Raw genomic sequence first — 21,930 nt, forward strand, 5'->3', positions numbered from 1 at the left:
TGGCTAGTGACCACAACGTAGAATTCGTCCGGTCCCTAAATACGTGATGCAAAGGTAGGATATGAAGACATGCACATTCGAATTCAGAGTAGTTTAATCAGGTTATCCGATCAAAATGGCCCAGCGTCTGCACTCCGCTACTACAAAAATAAATTGCAACAGTACATTTAATATGCTGAATCAAGTGTAAGTCTGAGAGAAGATAATATACACATCCGAGCCTAAAATTAGCAGCAGTGAAGGAAAACAAGCACCCTCCCTTCCGTCGGCTTTAAAAATGCAATGCACCCCCACCCCAATCCCGTTAGCTCCCCCAGACCGCAAAGAAAGGTGAGATCTAGCCAACTCAAAAACCTATATTACCCAAAGGGGCCACATAATCAAACACTCCTGCAGGGTACTTGAGCTTTTAAAAAGGCCTCTAGGCCTTCTTGAAGAATGAAAGAATATTTCCTTGCTTAGGATCCTTGTTTACTCCTTTTTTGTTTCCTGCTTTCCCAGTTGCATTTGTCGGAGTTCCCACTGACTTCTTAGCTGCAGGAAGCCTGGATTCACACATCCAAAATTAGAGTTCAGTCATCAGGCACAAGCTAAAACATCAGCAAGAAAGATCGATAAAAAAATTGGCACAAAATACCGTATTCCTGCCCAAGCTAGGCAATCAAATAAACCACATAAATGATTCAAATGCTTGTACAAGTATACGGGAACAAAAGTGAAGCACTGAAATTAGAAACTAAGATATACAGCATCTGATCTACAGGTTTTTCTGGTATTTTTATGGTCTACCTGATATTTGACATCCGGAACAGAATTATTCAATATTCTAGCAGTTTAAGCCTGCTACCTGGTTGCAAACTTGCAACTTCAAACACAATCACCTGTTTCTAACACGAGCCATTGATATTTGTAACATTTGTTTCAACCCACAAACTACAAAAAGAGTTGGAATTGGCAGAATTTACTGAGGTGTGAACAATACAGCATGTTCGTAATCCAACTGATCAAGAATTTGCATGATGTGAAAAAGAATAAAGCCTTAAATCAAACAAGATGAACTGTTTTTCTTGTGTTACAAGCATCCTTTATCAAGTAGGTTATAATACCCAATTAGATATCCTCTCAGATAGAAACCACCAAAGCAAATAAAAAAAGAAATTAATTTACCTGTTAACAGCACTGGGAGCTTTATTATCAGATTTCTTGATTATATCACTGTCGTCTTTCTTGATTATATCACTGCCGGCTTTCTTGATTACACCACTGTCGGCTTTCTTTGCTTCTGTCTCCTCACCCTCCCAGATTACTTCAGTCACTACAAAAATTTGATTAAAAGAACAAATTAATATACATAGTCAAAGATAAAATTACTAACAAGTCCAACTTAATTATATTTGGTTGAATAAGGGGAAGGTGTTAAATTTTAAAGCAGAAGCAGAAACAGGAGCGGCCCTGCCAACTTGCCAAGCAACATCTTGCTAATGGGACGATTTAGAAACTAAAACACGGCGTACCTTCTCTTCCTCGTTCATCAATCACCGTCTTCATAACTTTTCTTCTTTTAGGTGAACTTGAAGCAGCGTTGGTGGGTTTATCCATTTTGTTCACATTTTGTTCGGGAATAGGCTTCTCTCTAAGGATAATCCCAGCATCTATCACTTTTCTGACAACTGAAGAATCTTCTCTGGAAGGTTCATCAGATTCCCCATCAACAGATATTTCTTCCTTAACCTTGGGGTTATCTTCTACTTGCTCGTCAAAATTCAAATTGGTTCTCTCTGGAACCATAACTTTTCTGCTTTCTTGCAGATCTAGACATGATTGCCCTTTTGGATTCTCCAGTGATGCTAAATTAACTGCATCTTCCTCATCATCTGAGAAATCAAAGACAACCCTCCTTTTCCTAGTGCCTTCGCCATTGGATGATCTCTTAAAATTGACTTGTTGACCATCATCGTCACTGCTGACACCCGCTACTGCTTCTTGAGCACAAGTTTGAGGCTCTGCACTAGCTCCTGAAACGGGAAAAAGGATATATACAGATATGTGAGCCGGATACATTCTTGAGCACAAAAACAAAGAACCTATTTGCATTTAAAATGCTTCTCAGAGAATAAATTCCCAACTTATCCATCACTTCAAGAAGGTAGAATTAAATTTTTATAAGCTGCTTAAGATAACGATAAATGGAAACCAACCAGTATGATCAGGAATGCAAGTATTATTTTTCTCTGGAGCATCCGACTTCGACTTCACAGATGCCCGGCCCCAGAAATTTGCCAATGAACCTCCAGAAGCAGAAGAGCTTTTCTCATTCTGGAGTTTCGTTTTGTTCATAGGCACAGGAGGAACTTTTTCTTTGGCTGCAGGAGGTTTGTTAGCCTGATCAAAAACTCTTGTTCCATTACTTTCAGTTTTGACATCTTTTACCACATTGGTAGCCTGTAAACCAACTTTTGGGCTAGATTGCTGTCCTTTATTCTGGACATCTCTGACCACATTGGTAGCCTGTAAATTAATTTCTGATTGCCCTATTACTGCTTTAGATTTAAGTTGCGGAGATTCAGTGCTTAATGGCACTCCATCCACATTACGCTTAACAAAGGAATTGGAAATCCCACCAAACCTGAAGAAGACAACAAAGAAGAGCATTGAAAATCAAGCGAACGAAGCTAAAATATCACATAAGCAGGTGTATAAGTAGAAATGCTTTTATATAACTAAAAAGTAATAGATCATACGTATGAACGGAACAATGACCACTGGGACGAATATATTTGACCATGCATGAGCGCGAAAGCAGAAACTCCAAAACATTAAGTAATTAACTCTTGGTATTTGTAAAGTATAAAAGCCAAATACCATCTTATAAAATTTTCTGAATTTTGAAATATCTAATGAGCTAAGAATGCAAATTTCATAATCACCCACCAGAAAAAGAAAAAAGAAAAAATCAATTGATTAAGTGCTTTCTGTTACATAACTTAAATTAGAATTAAAATACACACTTCACAAGTCAATGTTTAACTACCAATGTACTCCTACGATAATTAACAGGAGAAATTCTTCATAAACCAAAAATCAACCAAATAAATTTAAGTGGTTACAGTGACAAATCACTTTCATTTACTTTTTTTTTTTTTTTTGTGCTGTATGGAAAAGATTCCAATGAATACAAGGCCAACTATTATGTAATCCTTACGGAGCAGAAATCAGCATCTGTTAGATTTACCAGACTTGCAAAGTTGCAATACAGTAGACACACTAAACTTCATAAACTCTTGATATTTAGGGACCAATTCTATCTATTTCAAATCTCAAGGACCAAAGTGAGGAGTTATGTAAATCTCAGGGACCATTTTGGCTAAAAAGCCTACCTTTTATTTATAGGAGTAGGATAGAAATAAATATACCTGTTATCTCTCAAGCAATTCGCAACCGTAGGAGCCTGCTTAAAGAGCTCCTCTGCTTGCAAAAATTCAGCATTCCACAGTGCAGCTGGATCCTTTGGGATGCAAGCTTGCACACTATAAACCTCAACTGAGCAGTTGCCATCAAATTCTTCTTTTGCTTCTGCATATAATTTGACAGACATGAGTTCCATAATATTTCCACTTACCAGATGTATAATGATGAGACTAAATCTGAATGTTTGACAAAAAGATGATGAGACGGAGCAAGAAAAAGCATGAACAATTATCTTAGATTTCAACTAGCACACAAAATTTTTTAAAGTAAGATACAGAAACCATTGTTAAATAGCTCATGAAAGGATGATTAAACTCAAAAGAAATAATAGCATCTATTACATTCCAAATTGTGTCAACCATCACTCAAGTCCATGTATGTACAACATGTCTAATTCTATGTATGTATGCATGTCCTATTGGGAATCTAACCCTCCAAACTACTGCTCTCACTCTTTTAACATGTTCTATTGCATCTAATATAACCAGGAAGAATGCCATTGATTTAAAATCATAGTGTTCTTTTTAAAAGGAATATAATTGGATGCTCCCCTACTAGATTTTACTTGAAAATATATCAGCACAAGTAAACATACATACTAGTCTACAATTATATGTCACCTGTAAGCTTAGGCCCAGAAACAAGCCTTATATGGTAGCTTGAAGGATCGCTCTTCAACCAGCCAGCCAAAACATACACCACTTCGAACCCATTTTCATGCTTTTCAACAAACTCCTGGAGTAACCTATAAAAAACAACTTTTAATCACTTGTAAACAAGAAATGCAACCCACAAGCTTTGAGACAGTTCCTATACCTCTTTGCAGCGTTTGAAGACACCAAATAATTTCGACTCAGCCACTTGTAGGAAACCTATAACATAATTCAGCACCGAAAGTAACTAAATTTAGACCATCTTATACGAAGTTAAACGCATCTTAACTCAAATTCCAATCAAGAACTTTCTTTGTCACGAAACACACAAGTAACAGTTCGATATCCACGCTAAATTGAAAGTGGTTCCCAAGCTTATTGCATTTTTGAACCTAACCCATTAACAAATCCCTAAAAATTAATTTGTTGAAACAATTAGAAATTCACCAAAACCCTAGTAACAGCTAGCTCCAAAATCACAGAACAATACGCAGCAAAAACACTAAATCGAACAAAAATAACAAAAATTAAACTGAAAATTTGATGGGTCTTGCCAAAATTACAGAAATAATATAGTAACTGTAAAATTCGAAAAAATAAAACGAAAATCGAGAGATTGAGAGAGAGAGAGAGGGATTGGTACCACTTGAAGTTGATCGGAGACAAGGGTTTCGATGTCTTGGATGATTCCTAGGGTTTCGGTTTGGGCCATTTTTTGTAAAAGGGTAAATTTTGGGTCGCCGATTTTTTCTTAGAATAACAGTAAAAGGCGTGAAAGTGAAAGATTAGATCTTTCAATGAGTTTCCCTCCCAAGCCTCGCTTCTTTTCCCGCCATATTCTCTGCGTTTTGCCCTTTATTCATTGGTTACAAGTGAAATATATGTAGGGATTCACATCAGCACGTGCCCTGCAAATAGTCACGTGATCATTTGGGAAGAAGGCTTTTTGTGGTGGTTTGTGATACCATAAGCATTTATCTCATCTACACTTCTTTTGTGTCATCAAAGTTTTCCATACACCCCCTTTCCTTTTTTTATTTTTTTATTTTTTAAAAAAATTACATCAAATTCATAAAAACAAAGGGATGGACTTGAACTTAGGGTGCAAGAGAGCATGGTCGGCCTCTATTAGTCTACGCTTTATTACAGGTAGTCATTCTTTCAGTTTTTTTAGTTTTTTCAATGTTACTTGAATCTTAAGTTATGGTCATGTCTCGCTTTCCAGTATAGTGATCGGTTTCGTGTTTCCTGTCGGATTACATAAGTTCCAGGCTTAAGTTATCTTCATACCAAACTTAAGCACCTATAACTACTATGGTTTATAGTCAATAGTTCATAACCAACTTTTCTCGCCGAGTTTTATAAAGATTTAAGAGGGAATAGGGAGTAAGGGGGACCTTCGGTTCATTAGAAAATTAACCCTCTTCCTTCTCCTGCGAAACCCTAAGAAAATAACTGGCGTAAAGCACACTACCCTAACAACTTAAGTAAGCTCAAGTCCACCTCATTCTTGTCTTTAATTTTAGAAATATGAAGGGAAGATGGTCCGAACGCAAGACTTCTAGCACGCATGTAAATGTCAGTTAAGCACCTAAGCCTCTTGCTCAATTCATGCAAATAAGTAGTCAAAGATATTATTATTTTTCTGTAGCAATTACACCTTTAATATAATGATGACTAATTTATTTTCTTGATATCGGAAGAGGTCTTAATTTCAAATCATCCTTTCTCATTGTAAGAGTATAGAGTTACTATGATAAATGGGGTCAAGGAACAACTCCGAACAACTCATGTTATTGCTGTGTAAGAATGCTCTAATGGTAAATCGTTGAGTTCACATTTATGGGCAAGAATCCCTTGTCCCCCAAAAAGGTTTAGAGAATGCATATTATATCTTGAATTATAATATTCTCCTTAAAACAAACTTAAAAAAAAAAAAAACCACTAGAATATAAGTTCAAGTAACACTTCTTTTGTTTTTGTCACAAGGAATCGAATAATGAAATTCTAATTCATTACCCCCCCCCCCTTTACAAAGACGGATATGGGTCAGCTGACTTCTCAAACTCAGAAATTTCTACGGAAGAACTGGATGCTATTCTTTGAAAATCTAAGAGCATCTCCAAAGGAGATGCCAAAATGTACACATCAGCTATAACAGTAAAAAAAGACCACATTAATATTCTCCAACCGAAGTGCCAAATCCAATGTGGCGATGACATGGATTGGCAACAAAAGAGGTTGTTGTCAAATTTGACATCAACTTCAAATATTTTTTTTATTAATTATTAAATGTATTTTATTAATTTTAATCAGTTTAATCATTTATTATAATTAATGTTGAGTTGACTTATGCAATTATCTTACTTTTTTCTTCTTTTTAATCAAGGAAGGTAAACAGATTACTGATTACACTTTAAATGTCCTTTATTAAATTTTAATTAGTCTAATAATTTATTTTATAAAATAAAAAAAATATTTAATTTGACGTATCGGTTGGAGAAGAAAATTTTAAAAGATGTCAAAATACCACATAAGTTGTCAAAATTTGACATCTCCTTTGGAGATGGTCTAAGATGCCCTTGAAAGTTGTCCTCACTGTTCAACATATTACCTCAAAGGATACTGGGCAAGGTAGCTGCTAGTCTCATGCCTTTGTATGCTTGCTATAGGCATCTTTCGATCGACATGCTTTATCAAAAGCTGTTGACATCAGTCGACATACTCGTTTGAAAGCTGTTGGCATATGCCGACAGACATGCAATATAACTTGACAAATGACCTCAAGCTTACCAAGACTTGATGAAATGTCAATTTTCATATTATACGATCCAAAAAATTTTGTGCGCTACAAACACTATTCTTATTGAAGCCTCCAATAATATTTCTTAGATCCGCCACTATTCTCTCACTACATGGGCTAACAAGGCGGTAGTTTCAGGTATTCCCTTGCCTTGCAAAGAAAATGTTTCAGTTAAAAACTTAGTATGGCAATGGATCTATATATTAGGGTAGAACAACCTAGAGCTATCTTGCTCAGTCACACAACCATGCCTCGAACGACATAATGAAACTAGTCATAGCTAGTAAACTCACAACTGCATATCAGAGATGAACCTAATTCATGTGAAAGGAGCTGCAAATCTAATGTTATGTAATATAATCCGATTCTGAAAAACCCTCGGAAACTTTTGAGCTTCTTTCCATATCTCGGCATTCCAATGTCTAGCTCTAGTACAGAGTACCATGTTATCCAAAACCTCACCGTGCTTCAGAAAGTAGTCTTGCCACTTTACAGTTGTGATCCTTTCTTTGTAAGTAAAATGTCTTTAAGTTCAAATCTTTTAGATGATAAGTTAAATACTAATTTAGAGGTCTTAAGTTCGATTATGGATACAGGCGAATTTGAACCACATTATTACTAGCTCATTGTCACCACCACCTCTCACACCATTACCATTACATGCCCCACCATCAATGCTGCTACTAACACACTCAAAACCACCGTTATTCCTGCCACCAATGTCCCACTAATACCCTCATAATCTCCGGCTTTGTCACCACCGCGGTCACCTCAATAGCCTACACCACCATTGTCATTACCAGCCCCACCACCAATGCTGCCACCAACTCCCTCAAAACCACTGCAATTGACGCCATCTCCACCCCACCACTGGTCCACTACCACCACCATTGCCCTCTATGTAACCCGCCATCACACCCAACCACTCCCGCCGCCACCATATCACCTTAACAATGAGCCCCGTCACCATCTTCACCACTAGCGTTGCCATTACAACTGCCATGCATACCATTGTCACTGCCACCACTTCCTACCATCATTGTGCCCTCCACCATCATAAATGCTAGTCAATACTTTTTTTCACTAAAGTGCTTTATCACTCACATTACTTTATATCAAATACAATAACACTGCTTTATCACTCACATTACTTTATATCCCTATTCAAAGTGATACAAAAGACTAGTACGGTGAGTTTGTTTTACGCTCGTCCTCCTGCTCCTCGTCTGGTAAATTTTGAATCCGACTGTCTATTTCTTCGATTTTGTTTTGCGAATAGTGAAATTATCACTTGCTTTTGATCGATTTCGTTGTTTTGGGTTCAACGGTTCAAAATCTCTGAAAATTTTGAATTTTTCGCACAAAGATTGTAATTTTTTGTGGATAATTTTAGTTTTCTTGAATTTTATGGTTTTGTGTTCATATCCTCTCTCGATTTTGGATGGCTAACTTAGCATTAAAGTTCTATTTGGATGGGTAAGATTGTATGAAAAAGATTAGCTGGTTTGGGTTGAACATAATCTGTGTCTTTGCCTGAAGCTTACTTCTTTTGATCCAGTTCTACAGTGCAACACCGAAATATATTCCACCATGGGTTCTTCATCAAGCTCCACCCCGACACGTCCAATCAACGATCTGCTCTCAAATATACACAATCTTATGCCTATGAAGTTGAAGGAAGATTCCAACTTTGATGTCTGGGAATATCAGATGACCGCCATACTCGGAGCTTACGATCTCATGGGTTACGTCAATGGCTCGCTCTTACAGTCCGACATGTTTTAGATTGCAGACGAGGCAATATGGCTCAGGGAGGATCAAGCAGTGATGGCGGCGATCAATTCTACACTCTCGCCTTGGGCACTCGAGCAGGTCTGCTACTGCACTACATCCCGGCTACTATGGATTGAACTGCATGGTTTGAGTTTTTCAAACTAATTATAGTTGGAAGGAAAATCTTCATGGTTGTTTCAAGTGCATTTGCTTCGTTTTTCCTTTTCCTTTTCTTTTGATGCAAGCGATATTCTAGTTGCTACTTCTTATGTACACCGGACTGCGGAGTAGTGATTATTTCATAAATAATCTGATGGCACGAATATCACAAATAGGTTTTAGACTCCTTGGAGTGCTAATGTCCTGTAATTACAACGTTTACACTTCTCTTAGTCTTTAAATATTTCCATTTCCATTGTCCATTACAAGTTCGATTACACGTTTGACTTACAAATGAGCGAGTGAAGGTTGCGTAAAGATGTAAACTTCATCGTATCCCTTCCTGCGGTCACAAAGCAAAGCATAGGCAACCAAGTTAATAAATTCATGCACAGATCCAAAATACAGGTGCAGTTTGAAGAGCACTTTTTGGCTTACCCAGCCTTCCCACAGAAAGTCGGACTGTAATTGTAGATGAGATTGTCAAGGACTTGCCCAACAGGTGGTCTGTTTAATGACTTCCTTGCCTCGCTGCATCACAAATTCACGATTGGCATAAGTTTAGGGTCCGATACCATTCCAGTTGAATAAACTTGGGGGAGTTTTAAAGTTCTAGATGCATAATAAACAAATAATGTGGTTATCCGAAGATTCTGAACCTTAAATTTTCCATTTTTTTTTCTACTCATGCCCTCCCGAATAGAGTGCCACTTGACATTCCAGACAACGTTCCGAAATGCAACGGTTCACTTAGAACTAAAAGACAGATACAGAAGGATAAAAGCATAAACCCTAACCTGACCAAGAAGTTTGCGACGTGCTGGGTCACTTGAATAGCATCCTCTGAGTGCGGAATCATTGGTAATCCCCATTCAAAAGCATTTTTCTGCAACTCAATTAGTTAGTCTTCTAAAACTTGAAACAGATCCGTTGGAATAATCTATTAAGTCCAGATATCCTCAAAAGTATTTAATATTTTAGATGCAAACTTTAGTCTTTTGATTTTCATAAACAGCAATAATTATTGAAAATCTTCTTTTATGCATTGTTGATCACACCAATCAATCAATTTCTGCTTTGGTCTCAAAGACTACAAATATAGCAATATTGCAAATGTCTCAAGTGGAAATAGTTAATGTTTTTGTGCAATCTTTCATGCAAAGATGGTAAGAAAAGCAAAATTTGATAATTCTACAATAATAGCTTCTCCATCTCAAGGTTGTGAATGCATCTTAGTAGAGATCCTTGCAGACACCTATTCAAATAAAAGGCGCCTCGAGATGATTCCATATTTAAACGCTGTTATTGTGCTGTTGCTTATATTGCTAAATTTAGAGTAGTAATAAAGATGACGAAAAAAATATTATGGTAATACCTCTGGATGCCATTGGAAGGCGGTCACAGGATAGTTGTATGCGTGTGCTGTGGACACATAGACCTGGTAATAGTGTTACTGCAACAGTTAGAATCTTAAGGGGAATAAAATAAATCCAGAGAGATTGCGAGAGAGTGAAATGTACATAACCAAACAAGATAATTACATTCGGTACCTTATTATCTTCATCAGTACAAGTTGTCAAGATCTTAAAAAAACTTGACAGATTCTCGTTCTCGATAAGCCTCTCTGGTGAAATACCATACTGTTGCATTGAATCATTAAAAACTTGGTTAGGAAACCAATACCATGCTTGGTAAGCATAAGAATAACCATATGGATAAGAGTAGCAGAAAAACCAAAATGCATTAGTACAAGAAGCATAAATCAAACAGTAAACAGAAAGAATGAAACTCATAATACAAGATATATTCTCAAAACCGACATTTGTCTCACCAATCTTGTTAATGATTGGACAAACTCAGAATCGTAATGAAACACTATTGAAACTTTCTCAACCAAAGCTCATGATATATGTTTCGAAGTGGGTTGCCTTGGGAAAGTAAACAGACCGAGCAAGTATAAGATTTGACCAAGTAAATGGTTTTGGATTTGATTATTCAGGATCATTACATGCGTGATTATAAGCATAAATGCTATCTTTGATAACTACGTCTAACTTCAATGGATGAGCCTTTAGATTAGAACTCACTTTATGGTTTTGCATTACAAGACAATCTGTACTCAACTTCCTAAGCAAGTCTGGAGGAAATCTGCAAAAAAAATTAAATTAGTGGCTGAAGAAATTAAATCACCCTGGATTTACAGTAACGTGAAAAAACTTTCATACTAACTCATAGAACATCAACCATCCTCCGCTTAATTATTAGAACAGTGGTAAAAAAAGATCAGACAAAGATGACGGATACAAATACATGTCTAGCATGCTCTATTGACCTCTACTCTGCTTAATCCTATTGATTAGGGTGAAGTACATAAATTTCTCGCGTTTCAATCCCATTTAAGGCAAAAATCTTTGATAAGCATGCTTTTGCAGGGAAGCTACCTCAAATGATGGTTGAACTTTTCATATAAGAATCAAACAAAAAATTAAAGAAGACAGATTAGAAGGCCCACCATAAGTTTAAGGTAACTTCTAGAGGTGAACAAACAATTAACACACTTCTGTTATAGCCATATATCAATAGGGTTCCATGAATTCACATACTCAGTGTCCTCACAGTTTATTTTGACAAAGGATCTAAGATCAGTCATAAATGCAAAACATGTTTGAGGAAAAAATATTCAAAATAAAATTCTTTGGCATAACAATAGGACAATGACATCTAAACTGAGTCAGGAAAACCTCATTCCAAGATTTATACCTTTGAAATACGGTTCCTTCAATAATGGTGTTCTCGGTAAATTGTAAAGTTGACGCCACATCTACTGCACTGAATGACTCAAGAATTTTCTTGTTCTAGAAGAAAGAAAGAGAGTTGTGTAAATCTTAAAATCGAGACAAATATATTAAGAGGAGTTGATGAAGCATCAATAAGGATAAAAAATTCAAGTTAAAAGCAGAGGATCACTAACTGACATTACTAAGGTGATTCAGATTGAAAGGACTACTGTGACAATTCTAATAAAAGAAACTGAACTATTATTCCATAATTTCAATATTGAATGTGTTGTAAAGTTATCCGCAAGCTCATTAAATGGTATTTTTCTAGTAGTCTCAAGTTGAATGCCAACTAAAGAAACCAAGAAAGGCCATTCGCAAAAGAAGGACCATGACACATGGCCAAATAGTTTAGAATTGCATAACCAGACATCCTGGTTTTATCTCTTTTAGCAATTGATAATTTAAAGCACCACTGGAACTTACAAAATTGACTGCTTTGATGATTTAAAGTGGCTAATTACACATTTATGCATTAAAAAAGGTGAAAGACGTGCAGTTTGAATGACAAGACTGAATTCTTAAGGAAAAACAGTGAATTTTGAGAAGGATAGTTTACCTTGCTGATGATCATTGTTAGAAGTTCAAAACCTAAGCAGATGGCGTATAATGGGAAATGATCTCCAGCGTCATTCTTCTCTATAATTTTCTGTAGAAAACAGATACGAGCATAGCTAATAAGTAATAAACATGGAATGTAATATTGAAGAATTTTGTCAGAAAAGCACTGAAACTATCCTAAGAGATTACAATTTATGTGAATTCTTTATGACGCAGGAGAGCCTTGAAGCATTTGATGTTAGCCAGCCATGACACAGTGACATGGTTGCAATGCAGAAACTCGAACTCTGACCTCTAAAAACCCTATGTAGCTGTTATGTCGACCACTCTAGTTAACCAGTATCTATCAAAATTTTCTTTTGCCTAGTGCTTGCTGGAGTACGGAGGATGATCCTTCATGCTAATGATCATGGGGAATGAGATGATATTGGACTTGGTATGATTTCAATTTCAACCTCTAAAATCCTATTAAGAATTATGATACTTATGCTGCCAAGCCTCGCCCATACAAAACCGATCTAGCTACAATTTAGATCAAATCCATTTTGCAGTCGGAATAATTTTCATGATACCTATACAATCTTCTGTTTGTTTAGCAGAAAACTGGCCCCAGAATATATGGAAGAATAGATATAATTGTTCTGCCTGGTAAGCCAGGACTATAATGCTAGTGTACATCATGCACTGGTTATAATATCAAGCACTAAATTACCTGAAATATTCTCTCAACAACATCATAGTACAACCCACGTTTAGCCCATCCTCCGGTGAAAAGCACGCCATTAACGAGATCGAGCTTCTGCAATGCAGCATTTATAGTGAGCAACATAACAGAATCACTGGGAGAGGACAGTATAGTTTACCTCATAGCGCTTACGCCTCATGGTAAACAAACGGTTGCAATACTAATGTACGTACACACGCACATATCGAACAAAATTTTTATAAATGCGCAGCCTTTTACTGGGAAAGAGGGGAAAAACAATGAATAATCACAGACCAACTTCAACTTTTGATTGTTTGCCCAAAAGACAAACGAAAGCAGAAAGCTTTCGATTAGAAAGGCGAATACAAATACTGGGTCGTTTCTATAACTGGTTTCTCCAGCTAACAAAAGAACCTATACAAAAGCACTTCTCGAAAAAGCAGTTTTAACTGAACGCATAACGTGCATCTTTGAAAAGCAGTATTAACGTAAGAACACAGAAGCAACTTCTCCATAAAGCTCAATTTCTTCTCGACCAATAACATAACAGATAAAATCAAATTTTCAAATTTAAACTTCTATCGTGGTCACCTGGAAAAGAATATCACGCGGCTCGTTATAGATGAGAGGAATAACACGAGCCCCAGCCGATTCGACGAACTTGACATATGAAGCTGCGATATACGACGCCGTGGAGGCGTTGCTGAGCCGGCCGGAGGCGCCGTCTCCGGGGTGGCTCAGGATGCCGATCACGGGCCGGTAATTGAGCTTGGGGTCGGGCGCCGCACATTTGGTCGAGGACGAGTCGGATGTTCCGAGTTGACTTGGTAAGACAATCGTAGACTGGGCTTTGGCCAAGCTCAGCTCCTTGGACAGGGAAATTAGGAAAGGAATCCAGAGGTAGCTCCACATCTCTGCGGGTGTCGTCTTTGGGGACGCTGCGGCGGACTGAGCGTCGGAGGATGAGGAGGCGGAATCGGAGGGGTCGGGTGTTGGGGTGGACGTGGAATTAGTAAGGAAGTTGGAGGGCATGTTGGGAAAGAGGAAATGGGGACCGACGAGTTGGATTTGGCATGGAGGAAGAGGAGGAGGGGAGGAATGGTGTGCCTAGGACGCGTTTGTTGAAATGCGTGTGTTGTTTGTTCCGTGCAGCTGAGCTCACGGTGTTTTCGTACGGCGGGCAATTTGGAAAAGAGGAAGAGGAGGACGGTGGTGATATGACTATTGAGTGTTGAGAGGTGATGGTCACGTGGAAAGAAGCCAACAAAAACGTTGAGTCAGAAAATAGTCAGATTTATTAATTATGTGTCAGATAGGAGACAGATTCCACAAATTTGCAATGTGATTGAAAACATGGTTTATTAATTGGAGGCAGATCGCCTGAGGTCTTGGATGTCATTTTCATCATTTTTTATTTGTACGATTACGGTTAAATCACGTTAATATTTTATATTTTTATTATTTTTTATTTTATTATCTTTATAAAAAAATTAATATAAAATGTTGACTTGGCTTAACCGTGACTGCATAAAATAAGAGAGGATAGGAAGGGCAACCAAACAAATGACAGACAATCCGCCTCCTTATTAATTATGTGATTGGATGACGATATTTTTTGAGAATTTTTTTTACTTGTTTTAAACTTGTTACATCTTTTAGTTGTTAATTTCGTTCAATTTATTTAATTTGATGATCACAAATAAAAAATATGTGAGAAATAAAAAAGAATGTGTACAAATCACTTCTTTATTTTATTTTAAAGTTAAAATTAATATAAATTATATAGAGAATATCAACTCGAGTACATAAGAATAATGCCTTCATTTTAGTTAATATATATGGTTAAACAGGCACCTTTAACAAGAGGGATTCCATTTTTGTAAAAAAATGGGGACACCTTCTTAACCGTTGGATTGACTTTAATGAAATTGTGTGATTGAGATTAAATCACATGTCACACAATTTAATTAAAGTCAAATTCAACGTTCAAGAGGGTGTCCCTAATTTTTTAGAAAAATAAGGATCCCTCTTGTTAAAGGATTTCTATGGTTAAAATAAACTCACGTTTGCAGTGAACGCGGCATACTTAATCTTTCTCTAAAAACATATCACTTTTTATCAAAATATGAGCGTGCACTAGATCATTCCCTAATCATTATTTTTGTTTAGGAGTGTGAACAATTCAGTTCGATTTGTTTCCTCCTAACTTGAAAACTACATGTTACATATGCTCAGTCCGGTTTCGGTTTTGTTCAAAGTTTCCGCGTAAGCAAATTAAGATAAAAGTATTTACAACAATAAATCCATCAAGCACATACCTCTATTTGAACTTTAAACTTGGAAACAAAGGAAGTCGTTATGTGCGACATTTTCCCATAAGCCCATAATAAGCTCAATGAGAGGCCAACTTCAATAGAACCCCCTAATTCCATTACGCATCTTACACACTAATTCGTTAGAAGCTCTAGTGCTCGTGAGAGATTGATTGGAGAAATCTGGCAGGTGCTACATGTGCATGAGGCTCAAGTAAGTTTTGTCAATAGTAGAAAAAAATAAATTTGTTTAATAATTTAATCTCCACCCGTACCAAACCGTTCAACATTACTTTAGATTTTTATTTTATTTTTAATAAGTTTTGTCAAAATCAAACCAATATGAATCCCAATTGCATTCTAATTGGTTTTATTATAATTTTGAGGTGAAACCGTTCCAATCTGAATCGCGCCAACCCCTAATAAGATTGCTAGTTTAATATAATGAACTTAAACGTGGAAAATAATATAACTATACGCAATTATAAATTCAAAGAATATAACATAAATATTGTAAAACTAACTATTGCGAGGGAGAATAGAGTAAAATACTATTTACAACAATTAGGCAATTATAAATTCATTATTTTCTTTATTGATGAGAACACCTAATGTAGTATGTCTTTTGGCAACCGGCCAAAAATAAACAACAAATATCCTTGCATATTAAAAAAACAGGAATCGCATCATTTTAATCACAGCACGAGGTATAATTTATGTAAAGTGTAACGTCACTGCATCAGTGTATTAAATATATTCAAGATTTTCCATACTGCAATTTTATAAGTTCACTCCGACAAAAAAAAAATGCAAAATTTCAGAGTATTACAAGCTTTTTAGAGGGTATAGTCAAGGCGTGTCGTTTTTGTCAAAATATGTACACAAAATAACTAGTTCGCAAAGTGTAAGATATATCTGTTTCGTAGCTGCCGATTATAAAATATAAACCACGTGAAAAGCAGTTTATTAATAAAATTGCCCAAATAACTTTTATGTTTAGGGTTTATGAACTGCCTAAGTTTGACCAGCTAACACACACTCAATATTTAGCTTATAAATTGAACCACGGACTCTAATTACTCACAACTCATAAGTGGCTATTAAGCTTTGGTTTATTGAGCAGATTAAGCTGTTAAACATACACAAATTTCTTCTTTTTGGTCATATCATGGCTCTAGTTAATAGCTTCATGCCAAAAACCATGCTCCAAATGCCCCTCGATTCCAAGCCCTACAGCCTGCTGATTAATAAGAGTGTGATAATGTGAGCTAAACTTCCTCTCCTATATATACTCATTCTCATTTTTCAATCTTTAATTATGTACATATTAATGTTGCATTAAGTTAATTTTAATTGTTTATTAACAGTATTAATTCTTTGGTTGATCAGAAGATGTGCTGCAGCGTCTAGACGACAGATCAGTAGAGGGAAACCTCCGCAAATCAACCGGGTAAGCAGAAGAAGTAACAGGAGCTTGAGAAGTGATCAGGTCAGCCTCAGCAACAGTGTGAGTGGAGAAGATGGGAAAACAAATGGAGGAAATGTTGTTGCTGATGAAGTTAACAATACAACCAACACTGCTGATGCCACTGATTAATTAATAATGCAGGACCATTAGTTTGTTAATTAATCCAGCTACGTCGATTAATCCCTGTAGTTGTCATATGGTGGCTCGTTGTCTAGCAAACCATGGCTGAATGTGATTCGTTAGCAGCTTAATTATATATGGACTTGATCATAATTTCTTCTTGAACAAATAATTATCATTTTAATTCGTTAACCGAAAAAACTTTGCTTCTTCTTATAACATATATGATAGAATATGATTTAATTACACGATCTTATACCATGTCAAACCATGTTAACTGACGAGGCCAAAGTATGTATGGTTAGGGAATATTTGAGGGGACTAGAGAAGGAGATAATGGAAAAATAAGGAAAAAGACATTTGCACGTTTGGTTTCGAAATAACAAATTAAATTGTTTTAGTAAAAGAAAAATAATTAGATTTTAACAAATTACGTTTTTATAAAATTAATTTTAACATTATGTTTTAATTCTCTCTCCTACACATATATCAATTAAAAAACAAAATTTAAGGCTCCTGACAGTCACACTAACACATGGCACCCTTGTTCATAAACGTTTCTAACTGAGGCAGACAAAATTCAAATAAAATATCTTGAGTGCGTAGAAGATAAATGCTCATAAGTTCATAACCATCAATTAATTTAGGGCAAAACAAGATGCTATCCATTCTATACTCTGTAAAGAGCGTCTAACATAATATTATTCCATCCTGTTTGCAATGAAAATAAGAAATAAACAACGAGCAACATGCATGTCATAATCAGTATTAATGTATATATATAGTCCCCTTTATGTTTTATTCTTCCCACTAACTAGTGCTAGCTTGAATTCCTTTTGGCTTATTAATTAGTTTATACTGCTGCAGAAATCTTAACCATCCAACTTGAATCATGAGAAACGCTTACATGTTCTTTACTTCTGGAAAGGAGGAAGATATATGAATTTCATAACATCCCACGTGAACCATGCATTCCTTTGGATGTTAAATATCCACAAAACAAAGAAAAACAAACCAACCGAAAGGGAGAGTACTAATATGTTTATAACTTTTTCAATAAAGAGCCTTAGATGAGATTTCAGAAATTGAAAACAAATAATAAGCGAGAAAACCACCTCTAGATTTTGATAGAAAATTTAATATTTATTATTGTGATATTATATTTGCAATTGAATTGAAATTAAAAGAGTGTTTCTCGGCGAAGATACGTGTCTGTCCAAGCATAAATTCAAGAAACTTTTGACTTTTCAAAGTAATCACATTCATTTCAAAGAGCATCTCAACTTTTATAGATAGTCATTTTGAACAATTGTTAAAAGAAGAAGGTTCTATCTTTCCCAAAGTTGATATGTGAGTTTTTACATTAATCAAGTTTATAGTTTAAGTGAGTTCAACACAATCTTAGTTCAATAAAATATTATGATTTGGCATGCTACTGTCAGATAGTGCGGTCATTTGTACTAGGAGACAACAACCAATTTAGTGGGGCGTAAATTTGGCTAAATACCACGTTTTTGTCTCCACCAATCTTTAGATGTTTCTATCCTAATTTTCATATTCATTTGTATCGTGCTTCATGATTATTTTCAAATTGTGCATGATTTAATACAGCAATTAAATCCTTTAATTTCCCCATGTATTTTAGAGCAATCATGTAGGGACAATAATTCAGTTAGAAAAAACCCTGAAATATCGTGGAGGCCCTGATCCTAACTGTTGCTAATTTGTTAAGAGAAGGGGCGGAAATTTTTTGTGTGTAATAAGTTAGGGAGTAATGCTACACCTACCACATTTTTTGTATGTGTTATTTGAAGAAGTGAAAATGTTTTTTTTTTTAACAAATATATTATCTACACTAAGGGGGGTGCACGTAGCCTCACATTGTGCTATCAATAATGTAGCTCAAATTCACCTTTGGCAACAATCAAATTTAAGACCTTACACTTATAAGTGAAGAAGAATACCACTAGATCATAATACTAAGTGGCAAGAAATGAAAAAGTTTAAATACAAAGATTGCTAGCACTTCAAAATGTAAACTATGCACGAACCCTAGAAAAAGGTCGGGAAAGGCATAGACTAAGTCATCCCACCCGTATATTGAACGGGTTGATCGAATAACTGTGTGACCATATATTCTCTACTCAAATAAAGAATGCCTATACAAGCCTTTGATTGAGGACCCAACTCAATTATGGACAAAGACTATATAAGCCTTTATCTTTACCTCCATGACCTATAGCCTGTATAGGGATAAGAGGGAGAAAAAGGGGCAAAAATAAAGCAGAATCAAAGTTGTAATAATAGTACAAGTTGCATTATATATTGTGACATGCATGCTCAATCTTTATAAACTTCAGACTTTTGGTCTCACTCAGAAACCCGCACACAGTTAGTAAACTAATCTCTCTAAATTACTAAGACCATGGCTCTAACTGTGCGTGGTTTCATCGTCATGCCAAATACCAACATCGTCCAAATTCCCAGTTGCGAGTCCTACCGACATCGACCTGTGAATACGTAAGTGACAATAAAATTTAATTTCTTTTGTAAGCACATAATTTGTTTGTTTAATTATCAATATATATTTGCAAGAAATAGAAAACATCATTTATTTGTGAATTATGTTACCAATTATATGTATGATTGTATTGGATTATATATGTGCAGGCTGCAGATCACGCATCACGACCATATGTACGCCCGCAGGAATATTAGTCACTCCATAAAGTATGGTGGTTTCATTATAATTTGCATGTATAAGATTAGTAATTACATTTTTGTATTCGACATAAGTGATTTCCAATCATCCGTTTTCTTTATTTAAACATTCATGGTTATTTCTAGTCTTTTGATGAAACAAATCAAAGGATTGCTAAGAGGCGGAAATAATCAAGAGTGTGCACAAAAATGAAACCTTGTGCGGCAGTCAATTCCCTCGTGAGAATTTTTTTTTCTTTGTTTGGTGTACGTTTATATAATTATGAAGTACTATTCGTTAAAAAATCTATTATAATATTATGTAGAAATTAACGTTTTACTATTTATTTGTTATTGATCTTAAGATGTGGAGGTAAAAGCAGGCCACCGATCAGCAAAGGGGGCGGTGGGAAAATTAATGGGACGACGAAGTTGAGGGAGCGGAATGTTTCTGATCAAATCAGCAGCTCAAAGACTGATCAGAACGATGGCAAGCAAACTAACGGAGATGCCAAAGCTACAACAAGAAAGACTGGGTCTACTGGTTGAGTACTATACATATCAGTTACTCTTTTTAGTTAAGTGATAAGCTGTGTGGAGTCTGTGATGGATTTAAGCCCTAGTTTGGGGTTGAGGTGATTTTAAAAAAAGCTCCTATGAAAAAAAGCTGGGAGTGTTTTTGGTGTTTGGTAAACTTAAAAAAAAGGGCTTATTTTGGAAGCTGCTTTGAGAATAAGCTGAAATCAAAGGAAAAAGCTGAAGCTGCAATTTGTAGCTTTGGAAAACTGGTTTTTTTTCAAAGCACATAGAACTACAGTGCTCCTTTAATGAAAAGATCCACTATCAGACTGCTTTTTTTTCCAAAAGCACTTTTACAAAAAAGTTTACCAAACACTCTGCTGATTTATTTCACAGCCGCTTATTTTCACAGCACATCCGCTTATTCTCACAGCAGCTTTTTTTCAAAGCACAGCAATACCAAACCAGCCCTAAGTCTTATGTCCCTCATAGCTTAGATGTTTGTGTGTTGTGTGTTCTGTTTGTGTTTGTGTTTGTAAGTGTAATTTGGTTAGTGTAAGTGTTTTAGCTTGCAGACACGTTTTATAAATAATGATCAAGCATGTTAAGTGTTTTATGTAGTGGTGGAACTAGAAGTATTTCATTCGTATACACAAATATGATTTTTTTTTTCAGTTTAATATTATAACAAATTATTATATATTGATTGATGATACTCAAACTAATATGAGGGCGTACGCCACAAGCTACATGATCTAGTTTACCCTTAGCAAGACCAACCGTATTCACATCCATGGATACGAAGGAAGATGCTAAAGCAATAGAAGAAACTTTACACAACTCAATCAAGATTTAAGAGAGATTTAATTTGTTTATCCAAAACATCTCGGAAATGACCAGGAGAGAAAAATCTAGCTTGACTGAGTTTAATGGAAACAACCTATTAGCTAGTTAGTTTCAAAGTCGTAGACATTCTTGGTGTAATTAAACCTCAGTCAATGCAAAACAAATTAAAAGGGGATAAGTATGTCCAAATCTTAACCTTTGAGAAATTATTTAGTAAACAAATTTAACGGCTGGAATTTTATTGTATTGCAGTTCGGAATAGCTATCAATTATCATCTCTAGCTAAAGAAAATGCCAAAAGCTGGAACGTACAGCTTAATTGTGATATTTTTTTTTTCGAGTGTGAACATGTGGCTTGACTGAATCATGCATTCATACAACCTGTGGGAGACTAGTTTTTTTTATTACTAGTGGGCTCAAGAGGGTTAGAGCGGTTCCACTCCTAAAAAAATGCGTCAGCATCCAGTCTATTTAATCAATTCAGTGAACAATGATAAACCTCAATGAACAGTAATAGGCCAAATGCATCTCCACCTCTAAAAAAATGCGCTGGCACATAGTCTAAAAAATACGTTGGCACAAACGATCTACACCGCTACAAAATGCGCTGACACCTAGCCCATTTAAAATATTTTAAATTTTTTATAAAAGAATAAATATAAATAAAATTGTTTTAATTTCAGATAGAATTTTTAATCAATCTCGTCACACCACGTGTCATTATCTGAACGTACTATTTTGTGAATAGATTTCGGCTAAGATTTTCAACCAATCCCGACGCGCCAAGTGTCACTATCTATTTACAATAATTTAGCCAAGATTACAATAAGATTTTCAACCAATCTTGTCACGCCACATGTCATTATCCAAACGTATTATTTTGTGGATAAATTTTCGATAAGATTTTCAACCAATCCGATGCGCCACGTGTCACTTCTTGTTTACAATAATTTAGCCAAGATTTCGATAAGATTTTCAACCAATCACGTAGTGCCACGTGGCATT

General features: G+C 35.8%; 3 protein-coding genes and 2 long non-coding RNA genes across 5 annotated transcripts; 3 read left to right on the forward strand and 2 right to left on the reverse strand.

The window, feature by feature from the left end:
* Positions 1-141: 141 nt before the first annotated feature.
* LOC103448783 (uncharacterized) lies at positions 142-5,041 on the reverse strand. Its single transcript, XM_008388051.4, has 8 exons — positions 4,765-5,041; positions 4,285-4,340; positions 4,089-4,213; positions 3,414-3,573; positions 2,199-2,626; positions 1,515-2,015; positions 1,168-1,315; positions 142-545 (listed from the first exon to the last, which is right to left on the reverse strand). Exons 1-8 carry the CDS (start codon positions 4,831-4,833, stop codon positions 422-424), a joined length of 1,611 nt encoding a protein of 536 aa, XP_008386273.2. The 5' UTR covers positions 4,834-5,041; the 3' UTR covers positions 142-421.
* Positions 5,042-8,031: 2,990 nt separating this feature from the next.
* Positions 8,032-9,119, forward strand: LOC108174673 (uncharacterized). Its single transcript, XR_003766988.2, has 2 exons — positions 8,032-8,153; positions 8,483-9,119. It is a non-coding gene; the product is annotated as an uncharacterized lncRNA (long non-coding RNA).
* On the reverse strand, positions 8,979-14,296 carry LOC103448789 (gamma-glutamyl hydrolase 2). Its single transcript, XM_070807654.1, has 10 exons — positions 13,552-14,296; positions 12,967-13,053; positions 12,253-12,342; positions 11,617-11,711; positions 10,944-11,004; positions 10,407-10,496; positions 10,232-10,294; positions 9,654-9,742; positions 9,295-9,387; positions 8,979-9,199 (listed from the first exon to the last, which is right to left on the reverse strand). The coding sequence occupies exons 1-10, from the start codon at positions 13,990-13,992 to the stop codon at positions 9,145-9,147; spliced, it is 1,164 nt and encodes a 387-aa protein (XP_070663755.1). The 5' UTR covers positions 13,993-14,296; the 3' UTR covers positions 8,979-9,144.
* Positions 14,297-16,346: 2,050 nt separating this feature from the next.
* Positions 16,347-17,108, forward strand: LOC103448790 (uncharacterized). The gene is made up of 2 exons (XR_011573568.1): positions 16,347-16,535; positions 16,662-17,108. It is a non-coding gene; the product is annotated as an uncharacterized lncRNA (long non-coding RNA).
* A 2,070-nt stretch (positions 17,109-19,178) lies between these two features.
* LOC114823326 (uncharacterized) lies at positions 19,179-20,171 on the forward strand. The gene is made up of 3 exons (XM_029098820.2): positions 19,179-19,380; positions 19,531-19,590; positions 19,926-20,171. The coding sequence occupies exons 1-3, from the start codon at positions 19,286-19,288 to the stop codon at positions 20,107-20,109; spliced, it is 339 nt and encodes a 112-aa protein (XP_028954653.1). The 5' UTR covers positions 19,179-19,285; the 3' UTR covers positions 20,110-20,171.
* The last annotated feature ends 1,759 nt before the right edge of the window (positions 20,172-21,930 follow it).

Source organism: Malus domestica, chromosome 11, assembly GCF_042453785.1.
Source record: "Malus domestica chromosome 11, GDT2T_hap1".
Lineage (NCBI taxonomy): Eukaryota > Viridiplantae > Streptophyta > Magnoliopsida > Rosales > Rosaceae > Malus > Malus domestica.